At 34.7% G+C, this 15,192-nt stretch overlaps 3 protein-coding genes across 4 annotated transcripts; 1 reads left to right on the top strand and 2 right to left on the bottom strand.

The window, feature by feature from the left end:
* Positions 1-2,508: 2,508 nt before the first annotated feature.
* On the bottom strand, positions 2,509-6,618 carry LOC115977297 (50S ribosomal protein L35, chloroplastic). The gene is made up of 3 exons (XM_031099077.1): positions 6,167-6,618; positions 5,791-5,907; positions 2,509-2,851 (listed from the first exon to the last, which is right to left on the bottom strand). The coding sequence occupies exons 1-3, from the start codon at positions 6,440-6,442 to the stop codon at positions 2,774-2,776; spliced, it is 471 nt and encodes a 156-aa protein (XP_030954937.1). The 5' UTR covers positions 6,443-6,618; the 3' UTR covers positions 2,509-2,773.
* A 1,057-nt stretch (positions 6,619-7,675) lies between these two features.
* On the bottom strand, positions 7,676-13,290 carry LOC115977298 (nuclear pore complex protein NUP43). 2 transcript variants are annotated; one of them, XR_004088510.1, is made up of 6 exons: positions 12,538-13,290; positions 10,324-10,393; positions 8,520-8,757; positions 8,284-8,357; positions 7,968-8,155; positions 7,676-7,834 (listed from the first exon to the last, which is right to left on the bottom strand). XR_004088510.1 is itself a non-coding variant. In XM_031099078.1 (5 exons), exons 1-5 carry the CDS (start codon positions 13,197-13,199, stop codon positions 8,102-8,104), a joined length of 1,098 nt encoding a protein of 365 aa, XP_030954938.1. In that variant the 5' UTR covers positions 13,200-13,290; the 3' UTR covers positions 7,676-8,101. The 2 variants fall into 2 exon arrangements, 1 of the variants encoding a protein (XP_030954938.1); XM_031099078.1 differs by having other exon boundaries at positions 7,676-8,155.
* A 1,094-nt stretch (positions 13,291-14,384) lies between these two features.
* Positions 14,385-14,984, top strand: LOC115958795. The gene is made up of 2 exons (XM_031077068.1): positions 14,385-14,629; positions 14,740-14,984. Exons 1-2 carry the CDS (start codon positions 14,388-14,390, stop codon positions 14,870-14,872), a joined length of 375 nt encoding a protein of 124 aa, XP_030932928.1. The 5' UTR covers positions 14,385-14,387; the 3' UTR covers positions 14,873-14,984.
* Positions 14,985-15,192: the final 208 nt, after the last annotated feature.

Raw genomic sequence — 15,192 nt, forward strand, 5'->3', positions numbered from 1 at the left:
CAAAAAATTATAGAATAATTTCTCTACAATATACTAAATTTTTTTCCTTTTGGACCAGAGACTCTTGGGTTATGTTGAAGTTTCCACAAATTGTTATGAAAAGCAGGAAAGGCATGCCCACATGCTATCTTTACTCTCTCTTTTTTTCTTCTTCTATTCACACACCTATAAATTATGAATATCATGAATATGCTCTTGTAAGCTGCGTGCAATGATGCTCTTCCACATAAGGACAAATACAGTGAAGTACTACTTGTTGTATATTGCCTTGGTCCACGCTGCTATAAACAGCGTGAGATTGTGCAATTTGGTGCCGCCAAAGATGACTCTAGAGAGAGAGAGAGAGTTGATAACTTCATACCAAAACTTCAACTGCTACACGGAACTTGACATTTGTTTAGGCCGTCAATCAAGAGCGAAATGTCCAAATCTTTACACACCACCCTATTGGTTTTTGCTTTTCAAACAATATGATAATCATTGCATGAACTCACTTTTTCTACCTTCATGTCTATTTTATTGCCATATCTATCATTAGATGATGGTGTATTAATTGGTGTTCTAGACTCTATAGAGACTAGATAGATAGAGTACTACTACTTTAATTCTTAAACCTCACTCAATGGACCCTGTGTTGCGGACGGCATTTTTTATTATTATTATTTTTTTTCGGCATTCAACAGCAAATGTTGGGGATATAAACAATAAATTTATGTCACTTCTTTGTTAGAGCATTTGTAGCTGGCATGATATATGCTATATTTTGTCAAGATTTACTATTTTAGTAAAAAAAATATTAACAAATGGTCTGTTAAAGTTAAAAAAATTTGTAATATTACTACATAATTATTGTAAATTTGCAACAGTATTATAGCAATATTCTAAATTCAAAAATTATTATTTTATCCTACCTATAAAAATCTGCCTCCTCTCTCCACTGTCTCATTTTCTCTATTTCTCTTCAAAATATATTATTTTATTATATAGATATATTATTTTATTGTGTAGATATATTATTTTAATATGTAGTATGGTAAAATAAAAGTTAGGATGTTGAGTATATTGTAAAATAGTATTGTATAATTAATAAAATAGTTTTTTGTGATGGTAAAATAAAATAGGATGAAATTATCGAATGGAAATGCTCTTACCTACTTGGATTTTTCTCAGGGGGAGATGGACTTCCTCTTTTTCTCTGGCTCTTGATTTTGTGATTGTTGTTGTTGTTTATTTTATTTTATTTTATAATATAAATAAAATTTATTTATTCAGCAAAAATCTGTGGCAACCTCATGGCTCAAGTGTGTTTGGTGTTGTATCACTATCCCTCCCCCCATATGAATCCAGTTGGATTTGAATATTAATTATAGATTCTAATATACGCTACAAAATTTAGGAGAAAGTTATAATTTAAAAAAGAAGAAGAAGATAATAATAAAAAAAATCGTAGTTTTATATTTGAGACACATTAAACGCCATACTTTTATGTACATATTTGTACATTTCATGGGTGAAAGTGTAATTTACTTAGATTTTTTTAGTACATTTGTGAAAGTCTAGATTTAAAGTGTTTCAATGATAAAACTACCATGGGTCTTGGTACATTTATGAAAGTCTAGATTTAAAGTGTCCCAATGATAGAACAACCATTTGTCTTTATTTATACTTTCCCAAAAAACTACCAATAGTCTTTTTTCTTTTTCTTTTTTTCATTTAAGTGAGTTTATAGACATCTTTACACACAAAATTCCCAGAAAGTTTACGATGGAATAGATTAAAAAAAAAAATTTTTGAAAAATAAAAAGCAAGATTGAAGAAAACCCCACTCCCTTTACAAAAAATTTTACATTCTTAACTTTTTTACTTCTTTTTAATATGTTTTTTTTTTTTTTTAATCAAATGATTGAGATTGAAAGTTGTTCTTTCCAACTCTCAATCTCAACCGTTCATTACAATTGCATCAGGTGCAATACCTCTCAATCCAGTTTGTAGCCTTCTGATTTGATTTGATGAGATGTTTATTTATACAACAAATATGGGTTTCTCCCAGGCATGTGAGAACATCATGTCAAGCTCTTTTCCATTCCAAGCCGCATTAGAAATTAGAGTGATGTAGAAATCTGTTCAGTCATGAAAACAAAGTGTACCCCAGTCGTTAAAGTCCACGAAGGGGACATTATCATTGATTTCATAATGTGGCTCTTGCTTCAGCTAACACAATACTTATACCTGATGTCATGACAAACAACCAGTTAACTCTGTTGAACCTACCAAATAAAGAAAGGGCCATTAGCTATGTTAGCAAATTTCATAGCAAACTAAATGATTGTTTATAAGTTCTACTTGGCATTGTCTGATCACTTGCCGTAGGCTGCTTGTGTGGCTGCTTGCAGAATACAAGACGTGCATCTAAAAATTTCTTCTTCTTTTTGTTTAGCAAAAAAAAAAAAATCTTCTTTTATTTTTTTGCTTGCAATAGTGATATAACAAGCTATTTGATCAGAGACATTTTCCAACAAGCATTCAATGCAGAAAAAAATAACCATCATTCTCTAGCAAATTCAAGTGATGAGTACGCAAGCTGTGAGGGTTAAAGAAGGCAGAAAATAAGTTTTAATATGATCGAATTAGATAGAAATTCCAGGGGATGGAAAACCAACTACCCTAAACTTGCTTGGGAGGATGCAATCAATCGCTTGTCTTTCACGCAAGTGAGAGAAATCAACATCTTACATACCAGATAGGTCCCTCTCATAACATGTAAGCATCATATTTACTTTGCCTTTCTATTTACTTTCAGATACGGCAAGGCACCAATCACGTTGTCATAGTCACTCCGGCTAACTGCTTGCTGTTCATATGACAATAAACCAAAGCAGCATTAGAAAGCAATTTTACAGTGGCATTGAGACAATGATACTAAATCTGAGAGATAAAATATTAAAATTTACATGCAAATAGTAAACTATGCAATTAATTTGAATTTATTTTTCCCTCATGACATTAATGCAAACTCTCTTTCTAGAAGAATCAGTCTACTAAGTTCTACTTAACCTTTGCAGTATCTGCATCAGAAACCAAATGTGAGTTGAAATGGAATGTTACACTGAGTATGTTGTAGTACCTCTTGGTCGCATATCTTAATCAAAATTTCTCAGTGGAAATGTTAACATTACTTGATTGGAGGAATCCAAAAAATATTTTTTTATTTTTTAAATTGGTAACAACACTGCACCTGATGGGTTTTAAATCCATGAACTCACCCCACTTTGGTTATAAGGGGAGGAGGTGCCATTTGAGCTAGAGCTCATTGGCAATGAGATCTGATGGTCGGGGTTTGAACCGGTTTTGAACCTTAGCTTTTATAATGCTAATTGATTAATCCAAAAAAAAAAGAGTAGCAAGCCATCTGAATGAAAATGACTAGAAGATAAAAGATTAAAGATATGGAACAAGTTATAAGGGCCCAAAACTGATGAGAAGGTAATTTACCATTTTTTAATTCTGTAACAGAAGACAAAGATGATCCTCTTCTGTTAAGATAACCAATTTCAATAGGTGGCACCACTCAACCTAACCTTGAACAATAAAGCTAACCATAAATCATTTAACACCATTTTCTACAAGGCAACTATGGTTAATCTTTCTCATAGATATGAGGTCAAAATATTCTCCTCCTTAAAGATACATGGCAGAAACCCACTCAATATGACAATAATTTGTGCTTTTCTAATAGAAGATAGAAGTCTTCAGGCTTCTCCTTTACAAACATTAACATTATCATTGCCCTCTATTACGCCTTGGAACTGAACACCTAAATATGACAACTCATGAAGAGGTCACCAAACAAAACCTATACCGCCTAAAACTCCACAGCACAGGAAGTGAACATACTAGATAACAAACCCCAATAAGGAAATTAAACAAGAGGTAATACCTCATCTCTTTAAAGCCACAATCACATGACACTGTTGTAACTTGTAGGAGAATAATTAGACCTATTCTGTTAATTAAAATGTGATGATATTTCCATCTTAAATATCCAAACAACATCAAAATCTATCACAGAAGCTGAGAGATGATGAATGAACAGATGAATTCTATGACAGAAAAGAGGCCCTTCATAATAAGCAAACCCTTCCTATTTCTGCCTTGTTACCACTCACCAAAGTTATGAGGGAAAAGGGGGTTAGAATTTAGAAAGATATTTAGTACCTAGGACCACTACTTGTTCAAAGTTTTCACAAACCTAAAGGTCTGAAAGTGAATATTAAGATTGGGTTTTATAATGAGCTCACAGGGACTCCTGACTTTCCTCAACAGCACAACAAATAAGGAAACATCTCAATCAGAGTACTCTCCAAAGTATGCTCTCCATATTGCATAGAAACTCGTTCATCCCTTTTTCCTCACACAGTTATGAATTTTTGCTACTGTAATGTATTTATACATGTAGATATAGACAAATATGTACACGCAACATTAGAGACAATGCTTTTATCCCCTTGGCTTAACACATTGATCCAGTCTTTTTTTAACAATATTAAGAATTTAGAAAATAAAAGATAATATAATCACTCAACTTGGGTCAACAATGTTCTCGTTGTTCATATTTTTTAATTATCAAAAACATGATAGTTTTGCCAAGAGCCTTGTAGCTCAACTAACACCTCCTGGTGTTTCTAACAGAGAAGTCCAACGTTCAAATCCCCCTCTCCCCCATTGTAATTGTCGAATTATTAAAAATAAATAAATAAATAAGAGAGAGAGGATAGTTTTCTTTATTTTCTTCTTTTCACTCTTATAAGCTCCTCGAGTAGAACCCTGGTTCCCTATTTATACAAACATGATCCACTAATTATATCCTACTCACATGTTTTCTGAATTCTACCTCTAACTCAAATTAATTTAAAAACTAAAACCCACGTGGTATGTGTGTGTGGTGAATTGTAAAACTAAGTAACTTTAATAACTTCCATGCCTTAAAGACAGCCAAAGAAAAGATTATCCCTAAAAAGAACATTTGACAAAACACACCATTAATAGGCTAACAGCCAGTTTGGAAGGGGAAAAAGAATGAAATGAAAATGATCTTTAAAATACATTCAATCCATTCTCCTATTTGGGAGTTTAGTGGGGAAAAATTGGAATGGTTAAAAGGAAATTTCCATTCCATTCCATTCACTCTTTAAGCATTCCTCCCAAAAGTGGAAGAAACACTAATGTATTTAATGAAATAGAGGTGAAAAATCGATTTTATCCCTATCTTGAGAAAATAAAAATAAAAGATAAAGTGTATACTAATAAAATCATATATTTATTTCCTTTATAAACTTCCAAACACACTGGAAAAGAAATAACCATATTCCGATCCATTCTCTTACAATCTACCCAACCCATTTCATTCCATTCCATTCTTTTATGAACTCCCAAGCTTAGTGTTAATTGTATAGTCTCAACACAAACTTAAAGCATGAATCATGAAATGAATATGTCTAGGGACACACCCAATCTTAGATGTTGAGGCGGTCGACTGTGAGTGTTGGACACTTTCTACCCACTGCATTTTACATGGACCCAAACTTTTTTTTTTCCCACCACACTCACAATTGACCACTTAAGCAAGTTGTGAAATTGTGTGTGTCCGCAGTATTATTCTAAATGACATAGAAGCAAGTGACATGGTACAACCAATAGATTAGATACATAAAAGTCCTAAAGAAGAATTTTAAGAATGAACAGGGAAAATGTATATAACAAGTGAGAAAGCATTGTGCAAAGAAAGGGTACCATTTTGGAGAGACGCAATTTCCTCTTGGAGTTCTTCTTATACAGCAAATGTTGCTTTCCAGCTCCCCTCCGAACTATTTTCCCTCTACCCGTCACCCTGAATCGCTTTGCTGACGCCTATCAAATAATTAGAAAAAGAAGAAGCTCATTTGAATTGCTGAGAATATTTAGGATAAGATAAACTCAAAATTTTGCACTGGGTTTAATCGAGTAGAGCCAAATTTCGTTTGCAAATGACAATGCCGTGACATTTGAAATCCTAATTTACCGAACTTGGGGTCTGTGAATTTCTCATTCATTTTATTTTCCCATGTTTTCTCAGCAATTCACAAACACACACACAGAGACCCAGAGAGAAGGAGAGAGAGGAGGGGACCTTGTGGGTCTTCATTTTGTAGCCTTTGGCAGAGACAATGGTGAGAGAGCGAGGTCTCTGAGGAATTGTGCAGAGGTTGTTGTTGTTGTTGTGAGGAAAAAAGGAGCCGAACCCAGAAATGGAATTTGAGGAACTGAGTCTGAGTGAGCTCAACTTGTTGTTGAATGAAGCGAGCTTGATTGAGGCGTGAGAGGAACGAGTCGAAGAAGAAGAAGGAGGGCATAATGGGGAAATTCTGAAACCGAAAGACAACGTTAAAGTTGCGGAGCAACCCATGTTTTTTTTTTTAAGCTTGTGGTCTTTCTTTCTTTCACTTCTTCTGCGGCAGAAGAAGCAGAAGCTGTGTCTGGAATCTGGATAAAGGCCAGAATAATTTGGACCTCTATCTTTCTTGGAATTTACGGATGAGGACACTGCCAGTGCCAGTTCATGGACTGGGTCCTGAGCTGGGCCTGGACCTGGTGTAAAATGGATCCGGGTTAAACCCAAACAATTCTCTCACTCTCTCAATTTACAAGATCCCTCCAAGAAAGTACTTTTTTTCTTAGTTATAGAAATATCTTTTTTTTTTTTTTTTGAAAATATTAAATATTTTAACACACACAGGAGAGAAAGTCTTAAAAAAAACTGACAATGTTTTTTTTATTAATTTGATTGCAAAGAAATTGGGCGAATTTTTATTAATGAAACTAAGAAATGTGCATGCACACATTTTCATTTTTTTTTTTTTTTTGGGTGATTTAAGGAGGGGGTGCTAATAAGAATTAGAATAATGATCTGATTATGCCAAATTGAAAATGAAATTTTCCAAAGACACCTTTTACAAACTTTGCACAGTTTGTCTATTTTTATTTTCTTGAATATCTTAGTCATGTGGGACAAGAGGTGTAGTCGGTGAAGTAAAAAAGAGTCATAAGGGGCCATTTAATTTAAGGTGTACGTGTGGATGCAATGCAAGAGAGAGAGATGAGAAATTTATGGCGAGGGATGAGCCACATCCAGGAGTACCAAACGCAGATGAATGAAACTTGTGTAGGTGTTTGAAGACAAACGGATAACATGTGTCCTATAGGCAACATTCTCTTCTTGGGATATCATATAACCCACCCACCAAATTACATAAATGCTCCCCCTAAGCCATCTTAAGTCTCAACCACACCTTTGGTCACATTTACAATCAGGTCCTACTACTCAACCTTTATCTCATGACCCACCAAACCATAACCTCCTTGAAAACCCCAAGCTATTAAGCTTAGAATGACACGACTCCCTTGCCCACAGGTGCTCGTCGGGCTTGTCCAATCACCCATGATTCAACATGGCTTATATTGGCTATCTTGGGCCAGAGGGGTGGGACTCAGATGTTAAGCAATACGACCCATGCTAACTGCTTAGCAAGGCATTTCTGATGGGATGCAGTGAAGAAGAACAAGTAGAAACTGCTTCCTTATTAAAGAAGAGCAGTAACCCCAGCAAGGATTATAAATGCAGCCTAATGAAGAATTTGAAAATGATAACAGAAGCTGTGCCTCATTATCTGTTGAAGAGTGAAATTACATTGATGTAGCATCTCTCATTTTGGCAAGCATCTTAAAAATAGCTTACCCAAGCAAAATGGTTTTGAATTGTCAAGCTGCTTTTCTGGTAACAATATTTCTCCACAAGTACCTGACAAAAAAACTTACTAAGCTATATATGTTAAAGAGATAACTAGAAACTACTACATTAGTATTTACTTCAATCTTACAATCCAGTCACACATATGCTAAACGAAAAGAAAAAACAGTGAAGTGCTCCATACATCCTTCGTGGGCATGATCTGCTGTTTCAGCGCAGAGTAGTTGGGCAGAACTTCATTCCTTGAGTAAGTGCACCCAAGAAGAGAGAGAGAGTAGAATTTTAACTGCAAAACTTTTTAGTTTCCATTTCTGGATATTATGGCCTTGTCAAGATGGCTATAGACTCCCACTCCAAACTACATATTATGTCCTGTATAGCCAAACATAGAACCATCACAAAATTTTAAGTGACTAGAGGGTTGGGGAAATAGATAAAATAACCACACTTGTTTACCCTTCGACAAAGTTCAAACCCATATTAATACAATTTTCACTTACCGAGGGGTTTTCCCGGTCAATGTCAAAGCTGTTGATTGCACAAGTTTCTGCCAATAGCTCCATGGGTTCTACATCTGTGCAATATAAATAGTCAGTCAGTCCCACTTTACATTTTGGAAGCAAATTTTTGCTTCTTTAGAAAAATCAAAACAACCACTTTATCTCTTAGCAAATGAAATAACACAGGATTTTATCCGCAAAAGTGATCACTCAACAATAGTTACAACAATTCATACCTTGTTCAACAACAGCAAGGATACCATCCTCTGAGCATATAATAGCAGGTAAAATTCGTGAGGATGAGATGTTGCCCATGTTTGTAGACTTGGTATAGCAGTCATACTGAACCTCCCAAACCTCACTTTCACATGCTGAAGGGATTGCAGCATCACCTGCCCCAATCCCAGAAAGAATAATTGGCTGTTGTTGCCACCTAAGATCCCAGGCAAATACAGTGCCTAAAGAGCCTCCTGCCTATATAATTACAATAGCATAAGATTCATGCAAACATAATTTTTACTCAAAAAGCTAGCTCAGCTTTGACATGATCATGCAAGAATCAGACAATTATGTTGAATATCAGTGTATTGAAGAGATCATGGACAGTTATTTTGAAGTTTAAAAACCACTTGAATGTGACATCATTCTGAACCATGATAATGCGAGATGGATACTATAAAAACACATATCACATCAAGTGTATTTCATTGGTTAATAATTACCGTTAGATTGTAACATTTGCTTCCACTATTACTGCAATGAAAGAGAACACACCAAATTGGACATGTTTTGACTTAAATAAGTAACATTATTGGAACATAGCACAAGTCTCACGGTCACAAAATTCTATGCAAGGAAAGCAATGTTATAATTTTTAGAATCAGTACATTAAAAAGTCCAGTACCCCATCACTTTATGGTGCATAAGCATGTTGATTCCATTGCTTGCATATGTACCCAATGGTTGCCCCAAAAATAATTAGACAATCAAATACAAGAGCTAACCCTTTAGCAAAACAATACACAGTGACATGCGTTTGAAACAGCAATACAAGCAATAAACAGTTAAGAACTGATAATAAGAAGATTACTAAACCATTTTCACTAGCATCCAGATTCCCTTAATTTTTAGTTGAGTATTTGGTTTCCATTATAGTTGGCAAATGGTCACATTTCATTCGTAACTTCAACTTCAACCCAAGCATTACAGGATGTCTTGGCAGATAAGGGCAATACATTGTGGGAAGAAAGATATATGGTTCACCACAAAAAAGTGTACAGAGTACATACAAATAGTTCAACAAATTTTGAGAAAATAGGAAAGAGAGGGTGACGGAGATACTAAGGATAAAGCTGCAAAAATACCCAATAGGTAATGTGTCAGAGTTCCAGCATTCCACCAATTAAAAGAAACAAACTGAGAGACAGAGATAGAGAGACGAGGCTCTCAACTCTCACCTAACTGATACCAAGTTACAAACATTCAAGCCAATGGCTAGTGATATTATCATATTATCAAATATAATTATGATTAACCAGCTAAGAGGCATGGACACCCCAAAATCACTGGCATGTTCATGTCGGACATGTGTTACACAGACACGCTAAGGACACTCCTGCATGCATGTCCTTGGTGTGCTAGGAGGAAAAGATTTATTTGATTTTAATAGTTTTTAGTTAAATCTGTGTGTACTTATTTTATTTATCTGTTGAATTACCATGGAATACATTGAATTTTCTATGCTTTGATTTTATACAATAAATTTACCCTCACATGTTTATGCATATGCATTATTACTGTTTAACTAAGAAGTATAGACATGGAAATGACATGACCTAAAGAAACATCAATTCCTGAAAAATTAGAACATCAGTGGGGATATGACAATTAATTGATTAATATCTTTAGGTATATTTTATTTATTTTTAGGCATATTTTATATGAAAAAAATAATAATAAAATAAAAAAAATAAAAATTCTGTCCCACTAAATGGAAAGAAAAGAGGAGAGCACTAAGGAATGGTGGAGCAGGCATCTTACCAGACAAGTATGTTTTCTTGACGGATGAATATCAATGGAGTGTACAATCCCAGAAGTTGTTCCTTGAGTCCTGCAATATTACCACCACAAAATTTCCATATGCATATCATTTGAGATAGAATGGACAGCTTTCTTAATTCAAAACGGTAAATTAATAAGCACAAGGTCAAAGTATGAATTGTCCTTCAACATATTTCTATTTATGGAGTTAATACACTTTAAAATACATAGATTTTTTTCAGATGTGGTAAAATAATATGTTTGAATAAAACTCAGATTTCCACCTGTGAAAGGTTAGAAGAGATGCAATCAAGTCATTTAGAATACATATTTACACAAACAAACTGTGAAATAGACACTAAAATAACAAAGGTCAAAGAAAAATTGTTTTAACCAAATCAAATGCCTAATACCACCAACAATGCCTTGTACAAAATGACCTTTCACTAACCTTTTAGTCATGTCATTTGCAGGCAACATCCATCTAGGCACCCACATAGATACATATAAAACAATAACAAATACATGAATACATATGCATGTAGGTATATGTGCGTTGGGGTAGTAGGAGTAATTGTTGATAGCTAACAAGTATGCTAGTTTCCAGGATGCTAAAGTAAAAACATGGTTATTCTTTTTGTAAGGTTTTTTTTTTTTTTTTTGGTGTTTTTTTTTTGGGGGGGGGGGGGGGGGGGTGGGGGGGTAAAGTAACCTTTGCTTCAACATTTTTGGTGTTGTGGCGAAAGTAGAAAAAGGAGGTGTCATGATATACCGGCTGCATTGAGATGACAACTATACTAATACTGTTTATCTACTGCGTTACAAACCCAAGAAGTTACCAATGAATTGGTCAAAGGCAATCTTATATATATTCAAAAGAGGAGAGGTATCAAATGTACAAAAAAAGCACTTGAAACACTCCGAAAGAATTACAAAGCAGGATTCAAAGGATTTATGAAATCAAGATAAGGCAATGAAGTGATGCTACCCAAAGTAGCCATCCACTCATAAAATGATCTAAGCAAAAATTGTTTGATACTATGATTTGGGCGTTCAACACCATCAAACATTTATTTGTTCTTCTCTAGCCAGATTGTCCACAGAACACACAGAAGAGTTGTTGCTTTCCAAATCTTTTTGGCTGAAATGGCAGGGAAATTTGTTTGGCCAAAACTGCAGAAATTGGAGCATGACCTTTGGCAAAAGCCAAGATACGCCAAATAAAGTAATCACAAACAATCAGATTTCTTGTGCCACTGATGCTCACTCATGAAGCCACTAACCAGTAAAGCTTCATCCATGAAGCAAATAAACCTAAACAAAATACTGAAACCACGATTGTCATATCAAGAATGCAAATCCTCTCCCAACATCTGGTATATAAAACTTTTACCATCTGACTCCAAAAGTAACATCTTTATATATGCCTCAATATTTGAAGATTATAGTCTTATACTGAAATATCTTGCAATGAGCTTCCTCTTACATGAAATTTGAATTCTTATTGATTCCTCTACAGATGATGAAATGGTTCAACCAATGAATTACTACCTAATGATTAACATGGCCAATACCAATCAATACCATTGAAATGTTAAATGCATAAATCAAATGTAAATTGTTAGCCATCTGTGGGGAAAAAAAATGACTCAAAAATTTGGGCCATGGCAGGGACCAATTTGTAAGCAAAAATGAGACAATGGCTATCAACCCAGCCCAAAAATTTTCCAAATTTTATGAACATCACAGTACTTATCCCATCCTCATTTTCATTAATCAAATCAGCCTAGCCAAATAGCCAAGAACCTTGTACCTCAACTAGTTGGCACCTCCTAGTGTTTCCAACAGAAACATCCAGGATTTTTCTTCCTCCCCCAGCTATTGAATTATCAAAAAATAATAATAACAACTAAACAAATAGAAGCAAATAGTAAATGAGCACACTAATTTATGACTAGGACAATCTAAAAGAACATCCAACATCCTTAAATATTTGGTTCTTTTACATATTTGATACAGAAAATTATCAATTTAGGCCAATGTTTTTTCTTCGTTTTCAACAATTACAATTTTAAGTTCTGAATCACTAAAACAGTCAGCTTTCCTAAAGTAACATCCCAATTTTCATACATACACGCGCAAATTAACAATTTAAAAGCTATATAAACTATAATGTAGCAAGAAACATAATGTTGGAAACTTAAAATCACTCACCAATTTCCCTTGAACTGAGAAACCGCCCCGCCGGGTTTCCTCTGATCCCACCACTGAAGACTAAACCCATAACCCCCGGTGGCAAACTCCACCGGCGACGCCCATTTCGCCGCGGTATACGAAACCAACCCATCACTATCGAAAACCCGGCGACAACTCAACCCGGAACCCGTAACCCCAACCAAATTGACCCTCCCGTCCTCCCCAACGGTCACACACTCAGCCCCACCGTCCTTCACATCGACACAAGACACAGCCCCAACGTGCAGCTCCTTCGCGGGGACCGAGCACTCGGACTCGAGCGAGGCGTCGACGGCGTTGGCGAAGAGGAGGTGGAGGGAGCCGGAGAAGGTGGAGGCGGCGATGAGGGGTTTGTGGTTTGGGGTTTGGGAGGTCTTGAGGGAGGAGATTCGGGAAGGCGGAGAAAATGTGGGTTGAGGGGTTAGGGTTAGGGTTTGGGATTGGGGATTGAGAGAGTAGATTTCGAGAGAGGGGGTGTTGGAGTCGGAGTCGAAGAGAGAGAGGACGGCGAAGCGGTCGAAGGCGGAGAGCTGAGGGAGCCAGCGGACGGCGTCGATGTATTTGGTTTGTGGGAATCTGTGGATTTGAGGTGGGTCTCGGAGAGCTGTGCCTGTGCCTGTGCCTGTGCCTGTGATTGCCATTGTTGGGGTTTTTGGCTCTCAAATGTGTGTGTGTGTGCGAGAGACAGAGGGGTTTTGGGACTCAATCCCTCCTAAACACTTTTTGTTTTTGTCTTTGAGAAAGTCTTCCCTCCTAAATTTAACAAACTGTACACTATAGTAAGCTAAACAACCTTCTTTCTTTTTTTTTTTTTGGAAAAAATTTAAGAAATGACCTAAAGCATTAAGTTAAAAAATATTTTAGAGAAATTAAAAAAAAAACTTCTTTTTTATTGTTTTTTATATTTCACATAAAAGTTGTAATAAAATTTTTCTAAAATAGTTTATTAAAAAATATCCTAAAGACACCCGTTGACAGGAGCTAACTTTTTTTAATAACACTGGTTGCAAGGATACAATAAATTGTACCGTGAAAGCCAAATTGATCATCTTCTCATCAATATTATTGATTGTTTCCATCCATAGACATATGTTAGTATGTTACAACATAGTTTAGGATGATGTTATGAATATTATAAATTTTATTATATAAAATTTACAAATTAATGTATCACCAAACTCTAAAAAAACAATTCAAACATTCATTTGATTCTCAAAAAAAAAAAAAAAAAATCAAACATTCAATTATTTTGTTTTAAAATTCATCAATCATATATATTGTCACATGCTCACATTAGTTTGTAAGGTTATGAAAAAAAAATTGTAGTATTTTTAACATATTTCAATAATTTAACCATTTGTTTATTATGTTGTTTTAATGGGCATCAATTAAGCTACTTTAATTAAAATTTGTAGAAGTTTTTTTTTTTACCGTTATATGACCATGTCAAGAGTCAAGACCCTATTAAAATTTTTTTTTGGGTACAAACTCTTTTTACAAATGACAAAATTTAGGTATAATATCTTAAATGTTGTTCACTAAGTTTCTCTCTTAGAATTCAGTTATATGGCTATTTAACTAAAAAATACACTTCTATCATATGAGAAAAAATTCACATGACTGAATTTTAAGAGAAAAACTTAAAGAATAACACTTAAATACTATACCTAAATCTTGCCATCCTACAAAATATGGTCACATTATTACTAATTTTATGCTTAACAAAAAAAAAAAAATTGCTGATTCCTTTGATATCTTTTGAAATTACAAGTCTGCCCTTGTCGGATAAAGGAGTTGGATTGTAAAGAATAAGGATTGGTCAAAGAGTGATGAGAGGAAACGCAATGTCAATCACAGAAAAGAGCTTTGTCTTGAACAACCTGAGTCACCTGACCTCTTATCCATTTGTGAAGACCACAAATGGCAAAAATATTGGAATCATATTTGCTAAAAAGAGAGATTTGTCCGAGAATTCAACCCAGCAAGAAAACATTTTCCCATTGAGAGTGTCCAACCCAATTCTTGCTCGGTCTGTTGTTGCTGTGCTCGGGTTGGGATTTATCGATGCTGGGTATGATTTCAGAAATCAGAGTTTCAGTTCCTTTTGTACTGTTTCATATTTCTTTTTTTTGTCAGAGACTATCATTATATTTCTAAATGTATAAATATTTGAATGTTCAGGTATAGTGGAGACTGGTCTAGGATTGGTGTCATCTCAAAGGAGAACGAGGACTTGCTAAAGTTTGCAGCTTTTATAGTTGTTCCTTTGTGTATCTTTCTCATATTTTCCTTATCCAAGGAATCTGACGATTGATTTTTTTTGTTTTTCATCCTGCTGGGATTTCTGAAATTTTCAATGTGAAATGCAAGTGATGATTTGTTTAAGCCATTATTGGCAAATTAATGGTGATTTGTATTATTGAACATTTGAATTCTATCTTGGAAATTCATGAAGTAAAATCGAAAGAAGAAAATGATTAAGTAGCCAAATAAAAAATTTGATTGACTTAGTGTATGTTTGAATACCACTTATTTTACTGAAAACTAAAAATTTATTGTTGAAAATATTGTAGCAAAATAATTTATAAGCTAGCTGATTTTTTGAGCCGACAATACTGTAGCTTCAACTGAATA

Source organism: Quercus lobata, chromosome 2 (genome assembly GCF_001633185.2).
Source record: "Quercus lobata isolate SW786 chromosome 2, ValleyOak3.0 Primary Assembly, whole genome shotgun sequence".
NCBI classification, from domain to species: domain Eukaryota; kingdom Viridiplantae; phylum Streptophyta; class Magnoliopsida; order Fagales; family Fagaceae; genus Quercus; species Quercus lobata.